The sequence below is a fragment of the Triturus cristatus genome, chromosome 2_1 (genome assembly GCF_964204655.1).
Source record: "Triturus cristatus chromosome 2_1, aTriCri1.1, whole genome shotgun sequence".
NCBI classification, from domain to species: domain Eukaryota; kingdom Metazoa; phylum Chordata; class Amphibia; order Caudata; family Salamandridae; genus Triturus; species Triturus cristatus.
Genome location: NC_140581.1, coordinates 87,760,258 through 87,785,356, shown reverse-complemented (window position 1 = coordinate 87,785,356; position 25,099 = coordinate 87,760,258). Strand labels below are relative to the sequence as shown.

General features: G+C 45.0%; 1 protein-coding gene across 5 annotated transcripts in view; it reads left to right on the top strand.

Annotated features, from left to right (window-relative positions):
- Nucleotides 1-25,099, top strand: part of UNC13B (unc-13 homolog B) — a 2,660,654-nt gene that overhangs the window by 2,229,897 nt on the left and 405,658 nt on the right. For all 5 annotated transcript variants that reach the window (XM_085628130.1, XM_085628129.1, XM_085628128.1 and 2 more), the window contains one exon: nucleotides 21,793-21,936. In XM_085628130.1, the coding sequence (XP_085484256.1) occupies nucleotides 21,793-21,936 (144 nt within the window). The remainder of the gene's footprint in view (nucleotides 1-21,792; nucleotides 21,937-25,099) is intronic.

Here is a 25,099-nt window from a genome sequence, read left to right as displayed (position 1 = left end):
TGGCTGTGAATCTAGTCCAGAAAGGTCTCAATATTGGCAAGATCAATGGATATCTAGAAGCAATCTCTACATGCATTTAATCACCAGGGCAAGGTTGTCTTTAAAAAAAAAAAAAAACAATTGGTATTAAATTTCTTAAAGGGTTGTAAAATACCTTTCCTGCTTTGCAATTCATTGTCTGTCAGTGGGATTTCAATCTAATTCTAAGTTATGTTATGGTCAAGCCTTTCAAACTTTTACACACATGTAAAATGATTTCTGATGGATACTTCTGCCTTTGGATTCCTCACCTTCTGAATACCCCCTGCGCCAGCATTCCGCGGAAATTCTTTCCTAGCTCTCCCACGTCGACGTCACAATGCCATGGCTCCACTCGCAACTCCGCATGACGTCACCGGACCTCGTTGGCGTGCTGACGTCAGTTCCCTTTTTTACGCGCCGTCGGCGCTTAATGGTTTTTCTAGGGACTCTCCATTTTCTATAGAGAAAACTTTGTATCACTTGAGGATTTCCAATGGCTACTTCTAGGAAGACTGGGTTTAAGCCACGCAGAGAGTGCGGTGGTCACATGTCAATCACTGACCCACATGATGATTGGCTTTGGTGCTTATCGTCAGATCACGACGTCGATGAATGCCGAAGCTGCAGGAAAAGGAATCCAAAAGCCATCAAGGAGCACGAGGCTAAGCTGTTCATGGCCAGAGCCAAGAAGGAGAAGAGGGGTTGTAAAAGAGCGAAGTCGTCGTCTTCTCGTACTTCAAAATCGAAAAAACATAAGAAGTCTAAGAGGAGACATGGCTCTCGGCGCCATTCGTCGAAGCTCAGGGCTTCGAGGTCAAAGTCGCCTTCTCCAGCTAAGGACTTCTAAGAAAGGACTTTGTTTCTCCTTCTCCGCCTCCATCGGCACGGGTGACGCCGGTTCCATCTCCGGCTCCAAGGTCGCCGGCGTCGAAGGGCTCTTCGTCACATGAATGTTCTCTGGCTCCTGCTATGTCTCCGACGCCCAGGGAGTCGTCTCCAAGCCGTGTGGCTTCACCTGTACGGGCGCCGTTCCCGGCTCCGCAGGCTCCAGTTCAGCCTCCGGTATTTCCTCTTCAGGAAGGTACGGATCCATATCCTCCTTTTCTTGTTCCTGGATCAGACCCAATGCATTTTCGTAATGCGATGTTTGGCATGTTTGCCAGGGCCTCTACTCCATCTGGTGCGCATTCGTGCCCCGTGGTTCTTTTGGCCTTTAACTTGGGTGTTCCTCACCACTATCCTCAAGCACCCTTTGTGCCATTCTTGCAGTCGACTCCGGCTTGGCATTTCCCGACGCGGAGGTCTTCTACTCCAGCTCCGTGGACTCCATCGGCTGTCTCGAATTCGTTCGGCGAGGTTTGAAGCTGAGGCTCCTCCATCGACACCGTTGATGTCCTCACCGGTGCCGCGCTTGGCGCCGCCGATTCTTAAACAGCGCTCTAGGAGAGAGGCGCAGAGACTCCTTGGGGAGGAGGAATATGCACAGGATCAGGAGTAAGGAGAAATTGTTGAGTCTGTGGACGAGTTTGTGGGCTTACAGGAGGCCAGTGGGTTGGATGCTTCTCCTGAATATGATCTTTCTTCCCTGAAGGCTGGAGTGTTACAAGACATTGCTCCTTATCACGTGGTGATAAGGAAGGCAGTTGAATTGCTTGATCTGCAACCTCCCTCAGCGGAGGTAAAATCTAATATCCTGACGGAGGTTCTTAATACTTCTTCTTCAGCCACTGAACCGCTGCTACCTTTTAATGAGGCCTTAACAGAGCCTTTAATGGAAGTTTGGCAGAAGCCTTGGTCTGCTCTTGCAGTTTCTCGTTCCATCTCAAGAAGGTACAGGCCTGCTCCTGGGGATCCAGATTTTCTGTCTTTGCATCCATCACCAGAAAGCTTGGTGGTCCAGGCTTCTTGTTCGAAGCAGTCTTCTGGTTCTTTCCCTACCATACCTGGTGATAGGGAGTCTAAAAAGATGGAGCAGGCAGCTAAGAAGGTGTTCTCTTCTGCTAGTATGGCTCTGAAGTCTACTAATGCAACCTGTCTTCTTAGGAGGTATATCCATGCTCTGATGGACTCAGTCAAGCAGCTAGCTCCAAAGTTGCCGGAAGAGGATCGAAATAATTTCTTGGAGGCCCTTTCCTATTCTCAGGCTGCAGCCCGTCAGGTCACACAATCGGACACTGCTGACTCTGTGGCTCGTGTGATGGGGTCTTCTGTGGTGAGAAGAAGACAAGCCTGGCTTAGATCGTCCGGATTTTCTCCTGATGTTCAAGCGACTCTGGTGGATTTGCCCTTTGATGGGTCAAGAATGTTTGGTTCTAAGGCTGACTCTGCCTTGCAGCGCTTTGAGGATAACAGGGCTACTGCAAGGTCTCTGGGCCTCCAGGTGCAGTCCAGGGGATACGGCTACAAGCGGTATCGTGGATTTGGAAGAGCTGCTTCCTTTCGTGGCCGCCAGCTGTCTCAACAAGGCCAGCAGCAGCAGAATCCTTTGTACAAATCTTACAGAGAGAAGAATAAAGGGCGTCTTAGGGGAGCCTCGCGGCACTAATCTTCCTCCTCCTCCACTTCTCCTCCCGCCACCGTTGGTACTTCAGGAAAGCAGTTCTAGATCCCCCGTCTCAGAACATGTTGGTCCGGTCGGGTGTCCCACTTTCTACAAGATTGGAACCTGATCACTTCAGATCGTTGGGTCTTGAATCTTGTAGAGAATGGGTACGCCCTTCCCTTTTTGGAGTTTCCTCCTCCTTACCCTCCTCGCCAGGGTTGGTGCTCAGAGGACCACTAACTGCTTTTGCAGCAGGAAGTTCTTACCTTGTTACAGAAAGATGCGATAGAGGTGGTTCCGGAGCAGGAGAGGGGTCAGGGATGCTACTCCCATTATTTTCTGATCCCCAAAAAGGACTGTCGATTAAGGCCGATCTTGGACCTCAGGATTTTGAACCTTTACCTCAGACCGGAAAAGTTCAAAATGTTTACCTTGGCTCAGGTTCTTCTTGTGCTGCAACAGGAAGACTGAATAGTGTCCATCGATCTGCAGGATGCGTATTTTCAGCTTCCCATCCTGAAGTCGCATCAGAAGTTTCTCCAGTTTACGGTAGGATCCCAACACTACCAGTTTGCGGTTCTTCCGTTCGGTCTCACTTCCGCGCCTCGAGTCTTTATGAAGGTGATGGCAGTGGTAGCGGCACATCTCAGAAGGTCAGGGGTTCCTGTTTTCCCCTATCTGGACGACTGGCTGTTGAAAGCAGAGTCTCCGGAGTTGGTGTTGCGCCAACCGTTGTTTGACTTGGGTTTCTCGATAAATGTACCCAAATCTCACCTGGTGCCTTCTCAGCGCAGCCTGTTCATGGGGACAATACTGGACACTTCTGTGTGTCGAGCAAACCCGCCTCCGCAGAGTATTCTCGACATACAGGAAATGATTCCTTTATTTCACGGTGGAGCGGTTGTTCCAGTCCTGAAGGTTCTACGTCTGCTCGGTCTGTTTGCTTCCTGCATACTGTTCGCCAGTCATGCAAGCTGGCACATGAGGCCACTCCAGTGGTGCCTCCGCAGGCAGCGGTATCAGCACAACGGAGATCTCGGGGAGAAGGTCAGAATCTCCAGAGAAGCTGCAGCGGAGTTGACCTGGTGGGGTGTGCAGGGCAACCTGTCTCAAGGAAAGCCCTTTCAGCTTCCTCCACCTGTGGCCACAGTGATCACGGATGCCTCCACTCTAGGGTGGGGTGCTCATCTGGGGGATCTGGAGGTCAAAGGTCTTTGGTCTCCAGAAGAAAGGTTGCGTCACATCAACCTTTTGGAATTCCGGGCGATACGTTTGGCACTAAAGGTTTTCCTTCCTTCCCTTTGCGGTCAGTCATTTCAGGTCCTCACGGACAACACTACCGCGATGTGGTACATCAACAAACACGGAGGTGTAGGGTCGTATCGTCTCTGTCGAGAAGCTCTGCGACTCTGGTCCTGGGTTCAGAACCATCAGATTTGTGTGTTTGCAAATCACTTAGCTGGTGTGATGAATGTTCGTGCGGACAGTCTGTCGGCATTACTTGGCCGATCACGAGCGGCGGCGTCATCCGAATGTGGTCCATCACATCTTCCAGTTGTGGGGGTCTCGTCGGTTGGACCCGTTTGCCACCCACGAGAACGCGCACTGCCCGTTATTCTGCAGTCTCCAGTTTCCGATGCAGGGAGCGCTGGGGGACGCGTTTCAATTGGATTGGAGCTCGCAACTCCTTTACGCGTTTCCTCCCATACCCTTAATCCCTCAGGTTCAGAGGAAGATTCGCCAAGACCGGGCCCTAGTCATATTGATTGCCCCAGATTGGCCAAGAAGGGTGTGGTACACAGATCTTCTTCACCTCTCATCGCACCCTACGCTCCGTCTCCCTCTCAGGGCAGACCTCCTCTCGCAGTCGCAGGGGCAGGTTCTACACCCCCACCTCCAGAGCCTGCACCTTCATGCCTGGAGATTGAACGGGGCAAACTGAGTTCCTTCTCTCTCCCACCAGATGTGGTGGATGTTATTTTATTGTCCAGGCGACACTCCACTAAGTCTGTTTACTGTTCCAGATGGTTTAGATTCGGTAAATGGTGTGGAGAGAGATCCATTGATTCTTTAAAGGCCCACTTGTTGGATGTTCTTCAGTTTTCGCTGTTCTTGGCCCAGCAGGGTAGTGCTGTGGCTACTGTTAAGGGCTATTTGTCGGCTTTTCTATGTTTGCCAGACCAACCGTCTTTATTTAAGTCCCCCATTGTCATGAGGTTCATTAAGGGCCTTACAAATAAGTTTCCTCCCATTCCTTTCATTATGCCTCAGTGGGATTTGAATCTCGTTCTTACCTTTTTAATTGGTTCTCCCTTTGAGCCTGTTCATTCTTGTCCTTGGAGGCGTCTTTCTTTTAAAACGGTTTTCTTGATTGCCATTACCTTGGCCAGGAGGGTAAGTGAGCTTCAGGCTCTTAGTTCGAAACCTCCATTCTTGACCATTCATGTGGATAAGTTGGTTTTAAGGACCAGGGCTACTCTCCTTTCCATATGGGACAGTCCATTACTTTACCCACCTTTTATCCTCCTCTCACCCTTCCAAGGAGGAGGAGAGACATCATCATTTGGACCCTAAGAGAGCAAACGGCTTTTATTTGGACAGAACAAGTGATCTGAGACATGATGATCAGCTCTTTGTGGGCTGTGGGCTGCGTTGGGAAGATGAAAGGCAAGGCTGTGCACAAGCGGACCATCTCCAGGTGGATTATCTTGTGCATCAAGATTTGTTATGCCTTGGCCAAGAAGGACTCTCCTGAAGGTATCGGAGCTCATTCCACTAGAGCTAAATCTTCTTCTTCTGCTTTGGCTAGAGGTGTTCCTGTAATTGATATTTGTAAAGCAGCAACTTGGGCCTCCCTCCATACTTTTGAAAAGCATTACTGCTTGGATTCGGAGGTTTGGAGGGATGGCCATTTTGCTTGTTCTGTTTTGCAAGATTTTTTGGTCTAGTCAGGTGGACACCCTCCTCCGGGTGAGGTACGGCTTTGGGATTTTATTCAGAAGGTGAGGCAATCACAGGCAGAAGTATTCATCAGAAGAGCAAGTTACTTACCTTCGGTAACGCTTTTTCTTGTGGATACAATATCTGCCTGTGGATTCCTCATGGTCCCACCCGCCTCTCCGTTGTCCACCTGTTTCTACCAAAAGATGCTTTAACTGTTTATTATGAGTGTTTTGTAAATATGACTTTATCATGCTTATGTTTTAATAGTGGGAAATGCTTGATCTGTTGCTATTTCTCCATGCCTTTTTTGGTCATGCATTTGTAGATATATACATATTTAGTATTCTATGTATACATGTGAAAATGTGTTGGTCCGCCCGTTCGCCTCTGTGGCACGGAAAAAATGGGTGGGACTGATGTCAGCACGCCGACGAGGTCCTCTTATGGCTCCGGTGACGTCATACAGAGTCACAATCAGAGCCGTGGCATTGTGACGTCCTCGTCAACGTGGGAGAGATAGGAACGAATTTCCGCTGAATGCTGGCGCAGGGGGTATTCAGAAGGTGAAGAATCCACAGCCAGATATTGTATCCACCAGAAAAAGCGTTACAGAAGGTAAGTAACTTGTTTCTTTCTTTCTTGGAAAACAGCCTTAATGATATCAACTTCAGCTAGCGGAGGTAATGAAATTCAATCTTTGTCAGATATCTCAGTACTCCTTTTCCAGTTTTACATAGCAGTTGGAAGGTTAAAAGTGAACTTTTTTTGTTTTACCGAAGCTTGCCTCAGACTTTCACATCTCAGATATTATATCTGGCTTTGTTTTACTCCTTTTCATCATAGGTAGAGGAGACGCTGCATTTTCTTGGCTCACCTAAGGCATTAAGCCATTACATTTGAAGAAGTAAATATTTCAGGATTGTTTATAATTTCCTGGTGGCCTTTTCGGTGAACAGAAATAGACTGTGTCCCGTGGATCTGTCTCATGGTAGACGGTTGTTATAACGGGGAACAACCTTTACAACGCAACTTTTACAACGCACTACCTTTACAACGCATTTTTTACAACGCATAATCCATTACAACGCATGACATTACAACGCATGACACTACAACGCATTTTTAAAAACTACCTTTACCACGCATTCCATTACAACGCATACTACCATTACAACGCATACCATTACAACGCATAATATTACACTACACTATCCAACACTTACCCTACTGATGCACCCCCTGGAGTTAGAATAGTAATTTTTACCCCTATGTGGTAAATATTTCATTACCGGTACTATTTTTATGCGGTAAAGTCTATTAAGAATAACTCAGTAAATATAAGAGGCAGAATCCGTGGTATTAGAGGTTTTAAAAGGCTTTATTCCTATACAAAGGAATACAATTCGAATTGTAGGCTTTCTATTCCATCACCACGAAAGTTCAGGAAGGAAGGGCATACATTATTGACAGATAGGCAGTTTTATAGAAAAATACATTACAGTGAAACAGATGCAAGAGGCGTAACAGCTGATAGTACAGATAAAAGGTGCATACGTAACTAATAGAGGCGGATGTATGGGCGTAATTTAATAAACGTCATCATACATGATGTCACAAGTGGGTGGATCCATAAAAGAATCTTGCAATGTCAGCAGAAAATATTTGACAGAAATGCGCGCGCAGCCGCATGACGTGTGATTGACGTGCAACTAGAGGGTGAAGGGGACTTGACATTTAGCTCTACATGTGGAGACAGAAGTCTGGGGTCATGTCAACCTAATCCCAAATCATATCTAATATCCTATGTTTAAAGAACTGGGTTATCCAAAAGGAGAGGTCTCTAGGATAGAATCTATTCTATACTGACTGTTAGTGCGTGTACAAGCGTCTAAGTGTCTACACTAGATGCGAGGGGGTAGGAATATTCCATGGTAACGGGGCTATGAATTACTTGCATGAGGACAGCGAGGCCTGGCCCTTTGCACGGTAGCTGGAGGAATGTTTACCTAAACTACTAGACAGGAATGCATCGGATGAGGAGCGGAGTAGATAATCTTGAAGGTGAAATACAGTTTTTGGCAGGCGACAGGCTGGATCAGGCACCGTTAGCCGCGCAGGGAGTAGGACAAAGTTCATGGATACAGATGCAGGCTCAGACTGGAGCTTTCAGAGGCAGAAGGCAGGAAAAGGCTTGATGACAGAATTCCGGGCCTACTCGCCTGAATCTGTAAAATGTGGAAAGTGAACCACATAAAGTCGGTGGCCTTTCATACTTAGGAATGGAATATCTGACCCATTCATGGCGGATCTGAAAGAGGACATGTTGACGGTGGACGCACATATATTTGCGTCTTCAAAACTGGAGCAGGAGGGAACATACATGTACTTCTAGCATGCACATGGAGCCGTTGGGGTCTACGATAGGGGACATAACTGATCACAAAATTCATATTTCCTCATTCCCTCCTTGTCCCCTACGGACCCTCAGGAGATATCGATCTTCATCAATCCATCGATCTGTTCATATAGCATCATTTGTTCTTCTTTCTTCTTCCGGGATTTTGAACGAAAACTTGGATGTGGGATACACGATGTGGCACACAGACCACAAATCGCTGGCCCACATTGTAGACATAAGCAGCAACTGAATAGTATGAGAAAGCCAATACCTAGGAAGGATAGGATTCTCCATCCCCAGGCTGACAACACGCCCCAGAACCAACCGGACCAAGTCCAGGTGCCTGGACTCTGGTGTATCTGGCTTACAATCTTATGAAGGCGAGTTATGGCTTTATAAACTGACGGCGAATTTTCTGGTATGAAAATGCAGCAACTTGATCCGATGACCCTACAAGCTCCGCCCCTATCGGCCAGGATGACGTCAAGGACAAGACGATTTTGAAGCACAACAATCCGCATAGCAGACTGCTCTTCTGTTAAATTGCCTAAGGCGGAAATAGTTTCGTTCACTACTGCTTCAAGGGTTCTGGTTAATCTACGTATCAGCTTACTATTAGCGACTGTACCTATATAGGGAAAGAAACCTTTATTGAAATCGGTGTATTTTTCCCATGCTGTTTCAGTGTAATCGACAATTGGGAGATCTCTCTGCTGTCTATTGTGTACTAAATGGGTATTTCTATGATAATCAGGAGGAGCTAGGAAAACAGGTGGCAGAAGGAATGCTATGTAACAGGTACCATCCCAATCTAGAGGTAGACGTATATATGCGGTCTGGCCACATATAAAGTAGGAATGGCGAGAAGCTCTAAATGTAGACTTGCCTTGATCACTGAATTTTATTACAGTGGTGCATTTACTATGGCCCATGTGTATGGAACCATTCTTTCTTACACATAATTCCCCTTTTACTGGGAATACTGACATGGCGGGCAAGATTGGTGTAGCTTCAGATTCAACGTTCAGGATCATAAGGTTAAGTGTAAAATTACCTAATCCATATACTTCATTTTCTAGATCAGTTCCTGTTCTTCTGGGAAGTCCCTCCTTGTTAGGGTAGCAGACTTTAAGCAAAACTAAGTTCAGGTTTCCCCATACCCAGTTGTCTTGATAAACTGCGGAATTTGAATCTAGGGAATTAATCAAACTAAACCATGCTCCACAGGAGCCATTGTGTGTGAACGGATAGGGCAAGAGGGGCAAAACTCCCTTATAGTTCTGATAGGGAGGGAGTCGGCCACATATCCAACAATTTGTGGCATTGCTGGTTTGATGGGAATGATGTAACATACTAATGAATGTGTTGTTGCGCAGCGCAAATCTATAGGACAACTCATGCGGAGGTAATTCGCTAAAAGAATGTTCTGCAGTTACATTGTAAGCACGCTTAAGAATAGGGTAATACATGTGCAATAGTATGCTGACAATGATGATCAGAAGACTTAGAAAAAACAAAATTAATAATGTTACTGTGCAGTGACTACGAAATGATTTACAATACGCATGCTTCTTAAGCTGCATCTGATGATTTCTTTCTCTATTCCGGTCTAGAGGATACATGTCAGAGACAAATTCAACCGATTCACCTTGGAGAGGACTTAAACAATCAAATTGTCTGACTTACTAGACCTTAATTTTAGTTTGTAAAGTTCTGAATTTGTTAATTCAGCCAAGGGGAGCTTTGAGTCTGTCTGTGAGGGAATGCAGGGCTGAACGTTTACACTAGATGGTAGTCCATAAAATTTCTTGATATGACTCGAGTGCAACCACCCTTTGCGTCCTTCAATCTTCACGGCTGTCCTTGTAGTAAGTAGAACCAATTTTGGCGAGGTCCATCTAGGCTCCAGTTGGGTCTTTCGGTCAAAATTCCTGACCAAAACCAGGTCACCAGGAACCACGTCATGGGGCTTCACCTCAGTATTATCGGGAAAAGCTGCGGCTACCTGTGAACGACAAGATTGTAGTGCAGACATCAAGGAAGCCAAGTAATCTGTCAGCATATTACAGTCAACATCAGTGATTTTGCGAGGTATAGGCGTCCCCCACATATTTGGTGGTCTACCGAAGATCACCTCGTACGGGGATAGCCCTGTTCGAGAATGTGCTACCATTCTCATGTAAAAGAGCGCAACTGGTAAGGCTACTATCCAATCGACTCCTTTTTCTCTACATATTTTGGACAATCTAATTTTCAGAGTTTGATTATGGCGTTCCACGAGACCTGCCGCCTCGGGATGTCGGACACAGTGGAATTTCCATTGGTAGCCTAACAGAAGGGAAACGTGTTTCATTAGTTCGGATGAGAACGGCTGGCCATTATCTGAGTAGACAACACGTGGTAAACCGTACCGTGGGAAGAATTCTCGAACTAACTGTTTGGCAGTAGTCGGGGCCGTGTAATCTGAAACCGGGTATGCTTCTGTCCAACGGGAAAGAGCACAGACAACTACGAGAACATATTTGAATCCTCGACATCGTTCCATCTGGATATAATCCATTTGGAGGGCTTCAAAAGCATGATCGGGAGTTTGAAATCCACCCTGCTCTACGGGGATGCTTTTACCTGGATTAAACTGACAACATATCATACAGGTACGAACTTTTTGTTTAGCTGCTGCTCGCAAGTGTTTGTTGAACCAAATGTGTTGAATGCTGTCTAGCATAGCTTTTTCTCCTAGGTGCGCTGGACTATGTATAGTGTTAATGATGACTTGAACCATTGAGTCGGGAAGAAACCATATAGATTTTTCCTTCGTCATCCATCCTTGATCCGTTTGGATCCCTCCTAATTCAGTCCATTTCTTTATTTCTTCTGGTGTAGCATGTGTCTGTATGTCAATTACATCAAGGGCGGGATCCTTAACTGTCATGCAATGTGTTGGTGTCGGAACTATTGTCTTTGTCGTGTCAGTTGTGTGAGTCTGATTCTGAGCAGTCTGTTTAGCTGTTCTGTCAGCTAGGTCATTACCCTGAGAAATGATATCGGTAACCTTTGTGTGGGCTTTGCATTTCATAATCGATATTGCAGTAGGTAGATGAATCGCGTCTAATAGGGCTTGAATGAGGGGTCCGTGTTGGATGTGGGCACCGTGAGAAGTTAAGTAACCTCTCTCTCGCCACAGTACGCCGAAGTCATGGACGACTCCGAATGCATAACGTGAATCTGTGTATATATTGACTTTCTTATTTTTGGCTTGAATACAGGCTTGTGTCAGAGCGATGAGCTCTGCTGCTTGAGCTGACAAAGTGTTAATGCAATTTGTTTCAATGACTTCAGTGTCTGTTGTAACTGCGTAAGCGGCCACTAACTCTCCTGTACTTGTTCTCATACATGACCCATCTACATACAATGTCAAGTCTGGATCTGACAAAGGGATATCTGTCAAGTCTTGTCTGGGTTTCGTCGTGATAGTAATGACTTCGACACAATCATGTGCCAATGGATCTGTTCCGCCTACTGGTAACAGTGTGGCAGGATTTAACGTATTACAACGTCTGATTTCTATGTGTGGCTGAAACAATGTTAATTCGTAACCAGTGAGTCTCGCTATAGTCAAGTGTTGTGTTTGTGTGCGGTTCAAAAGAACCTCTACTGCGTGTGGTACTTGTACTGTCAATTGGTGTCCTAACACTATGGCATCGCTTTGTCTGATTGCTAAAGCTGTTGCTGCCACCGATTTCAGGCACGCAGGAAGAGCCTGAGCTACTGGATCTAATGTACTAGAGAAATAAGCACATGGTTTGTGTGATCCTGCTTGTTCCTGAGTGAGTACTGACAAGGCAGTACCTTCACGTTCTGTAACAAAGAGTGTAAACTGTTTACTGTAACATGGTGTTGCTAGGACAGGTGCTTGGCATAAAGCTTTCTTTAAGCTTTCAAAGGCATGTGTATGTTTTTGAGTCCAAGGGAGGACAGTCGATGTGGCTGCCTCCTATGTTGTCAACTGAATGAGTGGTTTTGCTAGAAATGCATATTGAGGGATCCACTGCCTACAGTATGAAGTGAGGCCTATAAAAGCCCGCACCTCCTTTTGTGTCTTGGGTGGTGGCATGTTAGCAATTAACTGGATGCGGTCGGGTGTAAGCTGCCTTCCCTCCTTGGACAGCGAGTGCCCAAGGTAAACAACTCGCTGGACACAGAATTGCAGCTTAGAAGGGGACACCTTGTGCCCCTTGTCGGCCAGAAATTTCAAAACCGTCAGTGACGCTGTCTCACATTCAGGTTCGCTTCGGGCGGTGATCAGCAGATCATCGACATATTGAAGCAAGGCAGTGTTAACTGGCATGTGGATACTGTCAAGTTCTCGTTTCAGTGCTTGGCTATAGATGCTGGGGCTTTCTGTAAACCCTTGAGGTGCGCGTGTGAATTTAAAACTTCGTCCATTTAAACTGAATCCGAACAGATATTGACTTTCCGGATCGATTGGGACACTAAAGAAAGCATTCTTGAGATCAATTACAGTGAAGAACGTTGCTTCTGAGTCAATAGCTGTTAGTAATGAAGAGATATCTGGGACCACAGGGTATTGTGGTACAATACATTTATTTAATTCGCGCAGATCAATAACTAATCGATATACTGGTGGTGCTTTTGGATCCGTTCTTTTAAGAATCGGAATTATCGGAGAATTACATACATTGGAGTCGGTTTCGACAACCACTCCTTGTGCAATGAGCTCGTCAATGATTTGCAGTAAAGCCACTACAGCATCTGGTGGTAACTTGTATTGTCGCATTCGTGGTATTACTATTCCTGTTTTCAGTGTAACTCGATATGGTGTAATGTTCATGCAACCAACATCAGTGGGGCCTTGTGCCCATAAATGGGTAGGTAAATTCTGCAGTCGGTGATCCATGTCTCTGGACACGTAGTGACCTTTAAAGTCACGTAAAAATAGTCGTACTCCTTCCGGAGAACAACATATTATGGCTCCTAGAGCTTTCAATGTTTTTATGCCTAACAAATTTTCTGGACATGATTTAGTAAGCAATAAATCTGTAGTACATGTCAATGGACCGACCGTAAGTGGAAGAGGTTGTGTTACGTCATTGATTATAGGTTTTCCTGAGAATCCAAGGGAAATATTTTGTGAGCCTGAGAGGGGTGCCCCTGGAACTTCACTGCGTCTTATAGTTGTTCTGCTTGCCCCTGTATCAAGTAAAAACTTTCTGTCTTCCCCTAATAGTTCACTATGTACATAAGGTCCCTCTTGGTCTACAGGAACCTCAATAAGGGGTAAGCCAACTTCCCTCTCTAGGCTATTTCATGTGAATCGCTGATAATCGGGATAATCTGCTTGTGCATATTGATACATCTGTTGTGTTGTTGCTTGTGTTGCAGCAATAGGCTGCGCTTGTGGTGGTGCTACGATCTGTTGTGGAGCTGCCTGTTGCGGAGCTAGTTGTTGCGGAGCTAACCTAGGTTGTGCATGCTGAGGGATTTGTTGTTGATTCTGATCCTGTCTAGGTGGACGTGGCCTTTCCTGCGTTCTACCTGTGGCAATATTATGTTTCAGGACTGGACAATCGTGTATATAATGACCTTGTTGTTTACAATAGTTGCATGTCCCTTTCGCAGGACCTGCGGAATCACCCCTTTGATGACCATCGGCTGGAACTGACTGTGCAACAAGCATTTTCATTTTTGTATCTTTCATACGTCTTTGTTCGTGTTCTTGTTCTTCTCTAATTCTATTGTGGTGATATTGTAACATCTGTAACATCTGTGATGGGGTATTACCTTGCCAGGTACTTTCGAATTTCAATACTCTATTCTTGACTTGCAGCAGAGAATTCTCAACTAATTTTGTCACAAACAGATGTGGATATGACTCACTACTGGCTTTTATGCCACTATTTATACTAAAACATTTTTCAAATCGGGAATAGAAATCACTAGTGTCTTCATCAGGCTTTTGTTTACAGGCTGAGATTGCACCCCAGTCTTCCTTTTTCGTAGTTAATAAACGTGGCAATACCTGTATTAGTAATCCTGCTAGTGCTGTAGTCTTTTCCCCAAGCCCTGCTCCTGCAGCTCGGGCCCTTTCTTCGTTTTCTAATGCTATCCAATCTATCTTTTGGTCTCCCACCTCCCATTCTTTTTCTTTGAGTTTCTCGTAAACACCGGCGGGTAATAGGACTTTTAATATTTTCATAATGTCGGGGTAGGTATACTCTCCCATGAGTAACATGTCCTTTATTTCACGGTGGAAACCTGCTGGGTCCTTGTCATGGCTGGGTACTACTTTCTTCATTTCTAATAATTCCAGTTTAGTTATAGGCGTGTACACAAACACGCGTGTGAAGTTATTACCGTCACCTCTGATTGGGTGTACTTCGCGTAACGGGTTCTGTCTATCTATGTGATACATTTTTCTTCCCATGATGGGAACTGGAACGTGTTCTGGGCATACAAAAGTTAAATATTGGTTTCGAAATTCTAGAATCTCTTTAATCAAATCAGTACCTGACCCTCTCCATATATTCGTGAGTAGTTCTGTCAATATGTCAGGTAAGGGTCCTGGATCGGAGTGTTGGCTTTTATATAATATAAGGAGGTGTTGAATCATGTATATACTAGCTAAACGCTGTTCGTATGGGTCAAGATTCAGAAACGTGTGTGCAAGTACATCATCATTGTATTCGCCGGGACTGTCAGCCCATTGTACTGCTGACCTGGCTAATTCTTGTTCGTCCATGGAATCGAGCATGTGGTACCCCCTTCGATCTCGGAGTAATTTATCAACGGCTTGGAATAGGTGTTCAGGGGATTTTGTATTTAACATAGGGTTGGGAAAATGTCTATTATATTCTGGACGTATTGGACGTATCGGGTCGTTAAAACCTCTGGTATTATTATGGGGTCTTCCTCTACCTACATAAGCTATCGTTTCTAATTGCTCTGATTCTTGCTCCTCCTCTTCTTCTGATTCTACTCTGTCTGTTTCTCGTCTTTCTTTATGTATCCGTTCTACTTCCTTGCGGATCTTTCGACACATGGCGATTATACACGCCTGTCTATCATGTTTTTCTTCTGATATGTTCTGACCCCATTTGGCAAGTCTTTGCATGGTATCGTGATCTGCCCCAGGCCTGTCTTGATTCCTAATTACACAATTTATGAAAAAACGTAGTAGTTGTCTTTGGACATCCACTTTCTGGTATTCCATAGCTTCGTTAATACTTTCTGGACCTCGCCCTGTTTGGACAAAGCGATATATTTGGTCTAGGTGTTCACCCATTCCTGGTATCGTCATTAAATATAATGTAGCTCGTCTTATACGTAGTGATGATATGAGCAATTTATCCTGTCTACCTGGTACTGGGTCGTATCTACAATCCACAAGCTGTTCTTTAAACATGTCGGATGTCGCTAGTTGGGGTGTACGTTGGAGTGCTAAATCTCTAAGGGTCTGTTTATTTCGCGGCGGTGTGGCAAACATGTCTGTCGTACCTCCTGTAGCACCATCTGAGGTGCTAGGCACGAAAGGATTCGTTGGGCGTAGGATAGAGATTGTAGATGCGGGAAAAACTGTAGAAACGGACGGGCCTGTTGGAACTTGTGTAGGAGTTTGTAGTTGCGGGGATACAGACGAATGCTCTTGGTGTTGAACACCATCGGCAAGCGGTGTGGGTGGTATGGCATTAGCATACTCGGGAGCTGCGTCATCTAAATAGGAGGAAAGGAAAACGTCCTTTGCTGTTTTGGGATGTGTTTTGGGATGTGCTTTTATCGGGAGCAATGGAGGAGTTAAGTCTTTTGGTATTTCCGGGGTAGCCTTAGGTAACCCTTCGGCCAGAAGAGGATACATACCATTCATAAGAGTGTTTCTTTGTCTATCTACTTGTTCTGATTTTACTCGGGTACCTTCCTCAAGTAATAGATTTTCTCGGGTTTTATTTGAATTCTCTCTACCTTTCTCTTCCTGTCTGAGTGCTTTTTCTGTACGTCTATATGATTCTTTACGCCATAATTCAATGGCATCTTTCTGTGACTGTCTGGCTTTCTTTTTCCATAATTCTTCTTCTACTCTCATGATGCAATCTGCATCCCAGGTCCCCGCTGCGGGCCATCTCTGACTCTCTGGTAATTCTTTGGTGTAGTCCACCCATAAATCAAGAAATAATACGGCATCTAGGCCATGCTTATGATACATAAAGTACCCTGGAGTGTCCCTAGGTGGGATGGGAACAGCTTCTTCGAGTACACCTTTCCTAGTTTTGATCTGTCTTAGTTTCGAAAAGAGCGGCATTTTTAGACCTTATTACTAGAACACACTTTATACAAGAAAACACAATAATGAACAGTCATTCACACCACAATATATAGAACGTATTTAAAACATTTAACACTTAACAGTTTTACGAACAATGATAACTAATAGAAAACTAGTTACTGACATAATACTGACACTAGATAGTACTTATTTATATGCAAGACATACTATATATACTGCTAAACAGTACAGATACACTGCTAAAACAGTGCAGACCGGATTTGTGTACCCAAACCCGTCTTGACCGGCACAGACTATGTGCACGTTAAATGCCTCCCCGGTAATGGTACTCACCGGGTAGCTCGTAACGGAAGGCCTCGGAACGGAACTGAAACTGGACCGGACTGGACTCGACTCGACTGGACTCAGAACTTCGGAACCTGGTGGGCCTCTGTATACCTCGGATCTTGCTCTCTCAGCTAGGCTCTGGTCGGGATACTTCGCACTTCTCACCGCCTCGTCTGGGTGTTGATCGCAGCCTCAGTCGTCCCCGCTTGGCCGGAGGGAGATACAGGAAATCCTGCAGGTACGCGTTTTTGTCCGTTCAGCTGTGGCAGGAGACCGGGCCTGCAACGCACCGCCGGCGCGTGAGATGAGAAAGTGTCCCTGTTCGGGCGCCAATTTATGTGGTAAATATTTCATTACCGGTACTATTTTTATGCGGTAAAGTCTATTAAGAATAACTCAGTAAATATAAGAGGCAGAATCCGTGGTATTAGAGGTTTTAAAAGGCTTTATTCCTATACAAAGGAATACAATTCGAATTGTAGGCTTTCTATTCCATCACCACGAAAGTTCAGGAAGGAAGGGCATACATTCTTGACAGATAGGCAGTTTTATAGAAAAATACATTACAGTGAAACAGATGCAAGAGGCGTAACAGCTGATAGTACAGATAAAAGGTGCATACGTAACTAATAGAGGCGGATGTATGGGCGTAATTTAATAAACGTCATCATACATGATGTCACAAGTGGGTGGATCCATAAAAGAATCTTGCAATGTCAGCAGAAAATATTTGACAGAAATGCGTGCGCAGCGGCATGACGTGTGATTGACGTGCAACTAGAGGGTGAAGGGGACTTGACATTTAGCTCTACATGTGGAGACAGAAGTCTGGGGTCATGTCAACCTAATCCCAAATCATATCTAATATCCTATGTTTAAAGAACTGTGTTATCCAAAAGGAGAGGTCTCTAGGATAGAATCTATTCTATACTGACTGTTAGTGCGTGTACAAGCGTCTAAGTGTCTACACTAGATGCGAGGGGGTAGGAATATTCCATGGTAACGGGGCTATGAATTACTTGCATGACGACAGCGAAGCCTGGCCCTTTGCACGGTAGCTGGAGGAATGTTTACCTAAACTACTAGACAGGAATGCATCGGATGAGGAGCGGAGTAGATAATCTTGAAGGTGAAATACAGTTTTTGGCAGGCGACAGGCTGGATCAGGCACCGTTAGCCGCGCAGGGAGTAGGACAAAGTTCATGGATACAGATGCAGGCTCAGACTGGAGCTTTCAGAGGCAGAAGGCAGGAAAAGGCTTGATGACAGAATTCCGGGCCTACTCGCCTGAATCTGTAAAATGTGGAAAGTGAACCACATAAAGTCGGTGGCCTTTCATACTTAGGAATGGAATATCTGACCCATTCATGGCGGATCTGAAAGAGGACATGTTGACGGTGGACGCAAATATATTTGCGTCTTCAAAACTGGAGCAGGAGGGAACATACATGTACTTATAGCATGCACATGGAGCCGTTGGGGTCTACGATAGGGGACATAACTGATCGCAAAATTCATATTTCCTCACCTATACTATCCAACACTTACCCTACTGATGCACCCCCTGGAGTTAGAATAGTAATTTTTACCCCTATACTATCCAACACTTACCCTACTGTTGCACCCCCTGGAGTTAGAATAGTAATTTTTACCCCTATACTATCCAACACTTACCCTACTGTTGCACCCCCTGGAGTTAGAATAGTAATTTTTACCCCTATACTATCCAACACTTACCCTACTGTTGCACCCCCTTGAGTTAGAATAGTAATTTTTACCCCTATACTATCCAACACTTACCCTACTGTTGCACCCCCTGGAGTTAGAATAGTAATGTTTACCCCTATACTATCCAACACTTACCCTACTGTTGCACCCCCTGGAGTTAGAATAGTAATTTTTACCCCTATACTATCCAACACTTACCCTACTGTTGCACCCCCTGGAGTTAGAATAGTAATTTTTACCCCTATACTATCCAACACTTACCCTACTGTTGCACCCCCTGGAGTTAGAATAGTAATTTTTACCCCTATACTATCCAACACTTACCCTACTGTTGCACCCCCTGGAGTTAGAAAAGTAACTTTTACCCCTATACTATCTAATACTTACCTTAAATGTAATTTAATATTATGCGTTGTAATGGTATGCGTTGTAATGGTATGCGTTGTAAAGGTAGTATGCGTTGTAATGGAAATGCGTTGTAAAGGTATTTTTTAAAAATGCGTTGTAGTGTCATGCGTTGTAATGTCATGCGTTGTAATGGATTATGCGTTGTAAAAAATGCGTTGTAAGTGCATGCGTTGTAAAAGTGTGCGTTGTAACGTCATACATCCGTTATAACGTGGCAAATAAATTTGCACTGGAAATATTCAGGGCTCATAATACAAAAGGCATCATAGGTACGTCTGCGTTCCTTCAGGGGAGTTCCAGTTAAAGAAATGTGTAATTCTGCAACATGGTCATCAGGTCATTCTTTTGCTAAAGTATTTCGAGAGCGTTGTGGCTGACTGGTAGAGTGATTCTCCGGTCCTCTTTTCTTTCAGCATGGATTCATGCACCCACCCCCTTCAGACTGCTTTGTCTATGAAATCTGCCAGATTTCCCATCAGCTATTATTAGAAAGATTGTTACATTCGATTACATTTTTATAACTGCACATTTATTAAACCCACCGGCGTCCCCTCTTTTGAAAGACTTTAATTATTGCATTTTTTGTAAATTTTTCTCTGATGCCCAATGACTCTGGTGTGTCATGGGTAATTCTGGACAGCACTGGTGTCCCGGAGCGCATGGCCCTTCTATTCGAGTGACTTGTTGCGATGCAGTCAGGATATCAAGTGGCCCCGCTCCACGTCAGTGACAGATCTAGGCTCTCACCTGCTCATGGCTCAACCAAGTGGTGTGCTGGAGCTCTCCTACTAATCTGATACACCGTTACCCAAGGCAAGACTTTGGTAGAAATGTCACTCAAGTGAACACTGTACTGTTGAAGGGATCTAGGACATCTTCACTTTACTCATGGCGTGTGTGCCGTAAACGCCAAGTACAGCTTCACTGGAAGGAATGTTAAGCCGTGGGGTACATGGTTTGTGTTGAATCCTTCCAAGTACCATGCTTGCAGTGCTTTCTTCCACCCTAGCTTTCAGTTGTAGATACTTAATAGGGAAGGAAATACAGTGTTAACTCCATCAGGATCTTGCAGCTCCCTCAGAGTATGATGGATCCCCTCCAACTAGGATTACCTTTACTCTGGACCATGCGCTGTGTCAGCGATTGCTACCTTTGATCAAAACAAATCTTACAGAGCTACTGCCAGTTATTATCATTGTCAAAAGAGTGCCTGTATAGGACAAGATTGCAGTCGTGACCATCCAGTGCCTCATGCATGGCTACCAGCAGTGAGGCCATACCCCACTTTACAATCATGAAATGCCTTCCTGTGCAATGATGTATTAACAAAAGAATGCCCTGTGGGGTTCTCTTTCTTAGATATCCCTGTGGCAAAACATTTACTACCCATTCCACTTTAACTTACAATGAAATAAGTCCTAGGTACTGTATGCCAAGCAAATTACTTCAGGAGTGTCTCACCAAACCAGCATGAAATATCTCAGCAGTATTAAATATCAAATATATTTTGGCAATACGGTTTCCAGACATCAGTGTGCCAGTTTCTGAAAGCACACCAGTTTGCTGTGAAATGTAGACTTTGGGACATATTAATGTAATTCCCTCAAGCTAAAGCGGTTTATATTAGGAAAACAGGATGTATGCACTAATATCTGAGCTTTTTATCTTTATTAAACATATTTAGGTACACACGCTCATGTGCTTAAGTGAAAATCAGTGTACCAAGAATACCCACAGTGTGTAGAAAGGCCAACTATGCAAAGGGTGGACACTACCAGGTGTGGACGCTAGTATATCAGAGATGGGCACTTTTAGGCCAGGGGTGGGCATGATTAAGTCAGAGACGGGCACGATTAAGTCCGTCATGGACACTGTTAGGCCAGGGGTGGACACAATGTGTTCAGATGGGCATACTGTTAGGTCAGGGGAGGGCACGATTAAGTCAGCGATGGACACTGTTAGGCCAGGGGTGGACACGATTCGTTCAGAGATGCACACTTAGGTATGGGGTGGGCACGATTAGGTCAGAGATGGACACTGTTAGGCCAGGGGTGGACACAATGTGTTCAGATGGGCACACTGTTAGGTCAGGGGAGGGCACGATTAAGTCAGCGATGGACACTGTTAGGCCAGGGGTGGACACGATTCGTTCAGAGATGCACACCTAGGTATGGGGTGGGCACGATTAGGTCAGAGATGGACATTGTTAGGCTAGGGTGGGCACAATTAGGTCACGGATGTACACTGTTTGGCCAGGGGTGGGCATGATTAGCACAAGGATTCCCACAATATCTATAGAATGTCCAAAACTACTTTAAGTAGTGGTCACTTTTATGTCGGGCATTTCCATGATAAAGCCGGTGAAGCCTACAGTATGCCAAGAATTGCCGGTAGTTGCAACCAGTGGCCTTAATTCTAGCTTGAGACTCTACTTTGCCCCTTGTACGTATCAGACTTAGTATCATTGTGCGGTGCTACAAGAGTGACCTGCAATGTTACATCCTGCTGACATTTAAAGCTATCGTTTTGACATATTTGGATGCCCTGTGCTGTATTCTGCAATTTTGAGAAAAGACTCTATAAAATCTTAATATATCAATTAATAATCAATACCTTCATGCACACGAGTAGCTTCTGCGCATTGGCTTGTTTACCACTCATTATTGTATACTAATAGTCTTGGGGAGGGGAAGTGTTTTGATTCTGTGGTGGAGGGCTGTTTAACAATCGACTGTGGACATGAAGACAATAAAACAGGTCCACCAGTGAGAAGGGAATCTTCAAGCTTCAGGTTCTCCTCCAGAGTAGACTTGAGTGTGCGAGCGTTCACGTGATGTTTCCAGTCCTTGCTTGATGTCGGACAGCATGCTTGTTGTAACAAATCCACAGGATCCTTGATTTCCATATCCCCAGTTCTCATAAATTCATTTGCCTGCTCATACTGTCATCACTCATGTGGCTCTTTAGCTCCGGGGTGATTGGCGGAAGTGTGCAGAGCAGCCTGTACAGGGTATGGTGTATCTCTTGTACATAAAACAATCCATAAAGCATCTCTGATAGCACTAATTTTCTTAGATCTGTTTTGCTCTTTATTTTAACATGTCTTTGTGTTGTTTTTGTGTTTAGTTTCAGCAAACATCAGAGCATGCGCTGTTCTCCTGCTCTGTGGTGGACGTGTTCACTCAGCTAAACCAAAGCTTTGAGATCATTAAGAAGCTGGAGTGTCCGGACCCCGTGATTGTTGCCCACTACATGAGAAGATTTGCCAAGGTAACACGCCTCACGTGGACGCCGCTACATTCTAAGTAGACTATATTGTGTCAGACAGAAACCAAAACTTATCTCTTGATCAGGATAATATTCAAGACTGAAATATACATCATTGTCCTAAATCACTGTTCAGAAGACATACAGAGAGCAGTCCTGTGTACTCATATGGAAATTGTCGCTGGGCCGTGTGCGTTGGTTGGTACTGTTTTTATCTCTAGTGTACCCGGGTGTCAAACACAATTACACTTCTGTTGGTTTACTCCATTTGTACACTTGACTCTTCTGCAGTGGGTGGTCCTAAGTAGAACACAAGTACCAGCGGACAGTGAAAAGAAAGACCTGTCGTCTTCTTTACAGATGTCAGTGCCCAGATTCCTTTGTTAAATTCCCAGTGAAGCAACAACTGCCTGCAGGATAGCACTGCCATTTATGCTGCTTCAGGATCTCTGATGCAAAGCCTGATCCGACCAAAGTCTAAGCGTTGGTTCAAACACTCCATTCAGGACAGAGAGCGTTTTCCTAAGCTTTTCTCAAAGGTAGAGTAGGTCTAGGTGGCAACTTGTCAAGCTTATGTTGATTCATTTCGAACAAAATCAGATTCACTGGGCTAAGTTCTGATTATCAGGTGATACCCAGCTTAACACAAAGGCAGGGAGAGGAAATCATGGCAGGCACAAGCGAGCTGGGGTTTGTGAATTGCATTCTGTCATCCTACCAAAGACCTGCAGAATTCTCTGTGGCGGAGACCGTGACAGCAGGGACCAAGCTGGAATATCAGCAGGAAGGACAAATGCAACCTGAAGTAGCTCCAAATATTTATTCAGGCACTCCACTGTTCTTTATTTGGAAACCATCTCCAATGCAAATACTTTTCCATGCAGGCAGACACATGCTTCATACGCAACACCCACCTCGCCACACACCTTTGAGTTGGAAGGCCAGTTATGGGGGATGGGATAGGTGAGAGCTGGTAGGGTGTCTTCCTTCCAAGAATGCAGGTAAGAACCTCTCCGTCCTTCCATTATAATAACCAGCTGCCAATTACCATCAGTCAACACATATCCTGTATGATGCAACAGTAGCCTCTCTCAACTGGGTAAGCAACGGCCAGCACAGCAGATGGTTTGCTGTCAGACATCTGCAAAAATCATGGAGCATCTCTGTTGTATCACTTGTTGTCTACTCCACCGGGCGGTGGAACAGCCCACTGCTGCCCATACATGACATTTAGCTTCCTTATCTCTTGCCTTACTGGAAAGATTAATAAACTAAATTGATGCAGCCAAGTACGGTAGAGGGACAGAGTGCATGCACTGCACTCCTGACTGACATTGTCACAGTCTACACTTCTATTACCAGCAAACAATTGGGTCTATTAAAAGTGACCATTTTGCGGAGACCCACAGAAAAGGAGACTTTGCGACAGCTGCCATCGCATCTTCATTTACCATGACAACAATCACGTTATCCACAACAGTTCCATATTGAATTCATTCTTTGTAATATAAGGTATTTGCCTCCCAAATGTCATCACTTTAGAGAGACGGCATTATTAGCCAGTATTCTTCAATACCATGTTTGGAATGGAGACCATATCAATGTTTTGTTGTCCACTACTACCTACCAGATTGGCAGCTTCAGAACTCTTACAGAGCAAATAGATGGACTGAAGCAATCCTGATATAGCCGAACAACACCTTAACCCTTCCACTCCCGAGTCAAATAGTCCCACCAAAGAAATGAGTGATGTCACGGCTTTAGGCACAAAAACATTCGAAGCCCGAGAATTAATGCTGGCCTATCTTGGGCATCTGCCCGATGGACTAGGATAGGGCTGGTTTCTCACTTGTTACTCGGTTTGAGGAGCTCCATATCTGATGATATTAAATCTCCCATCAACAGTGTCTCCTTCTTTGCAGGGCTTATTGGTTATTTATGGCCATCAGGTAATCCGGAAGTCTTCTTCTATCCTAGTCATTCTATAGCTTCAGCTGGGTGTCATCAGCCTATTTATTAAGCTTAAACCCAAGTGAAGGAATTTTGTGACTGTGTGAAACACGTACCAAGAGCAGTAGGGCTCAGGCCTGCGGTAATCCACAAGCAGTTCTTTTTGGGCAGGTTGGGTGTGGCAGTGTTGCACTGTAAGCCGTTGCATAGCAAAGATTGCACCCAGTCCACCTCCCTCACTCTCTCTGGATCTTCTGACTCTAGCTGGACAGGAAGGTTCTTGGAATGAAGGAAGGGAAGAGGTGTCATTCATGTACCCTGTGACATCATGGCTGGCCACATTGTGCAGTGCAAGAGCAGCACCTGGGACATAAGTGCGACATTCCATGCCCTGGCAAATGTAAACAGGTTCTCTTGCCAAATATATATACTCTGCAGATTCTTAGGTTCATGCATCTTATTGCAATAGCCTTACCATGCTTCCAACATTGCTATCCATCATAGAATTTAAACACAGAGACCCAGTGGCCGAGGCTTCTGATAAGCGTGCTGGCAAATTGTCCAGATATCAGCATTCCTTGTGACAATGGGAAGGAAATGCTATTGTTTTATGCGAAATGTGCAGGCTGAAGAAGTGTAAATACGGATTAGTTGAAGGCCCTTTCCTTAATGTATGCGATTTTTACTTGTTTAATGTATTTTCCGAAGTCAGAACCACAGCTGTTAAGTGATACAAAATTAGCATCTTCCATTAACAAATGCTAACAGTAGATGTTAACCGCAAGTACAGCGTCTGTGCTGCTATTTTTCCCTGTTGCTCGGAATTGTTGGAGTGTCCTGCACCACAGATGTTGATGAATCCGCAATGGGTGGGAAAAGCACTTTCACTGTGTAAACTGGCACTTTCATTCCTAAGTCAGAGAAAGAAGCTGATGTTTGCTGTAACGGGCGATTGATGGAATGTGTAATATCCAGGGCTTTAAGTGGGCCGGGTCTCACCGGGTCTGAGCACCTGCAGTTTTTTTAAAGGGTCCTTGGCTCTGTCCGTAACCAAGACTGCCTTACATACGTGGTAGCGACGGCTGCTGGCAGGGGGTAGACACCAGAAGCGGCAGACGTTTATGCCCAACAAGCTAATCGGCCGTGGCTCAGATGCGGGAGGTGCATCGAGTGAACTACACGTTGCTTCACGAGCTTGCCTGACCCTGACATGGCG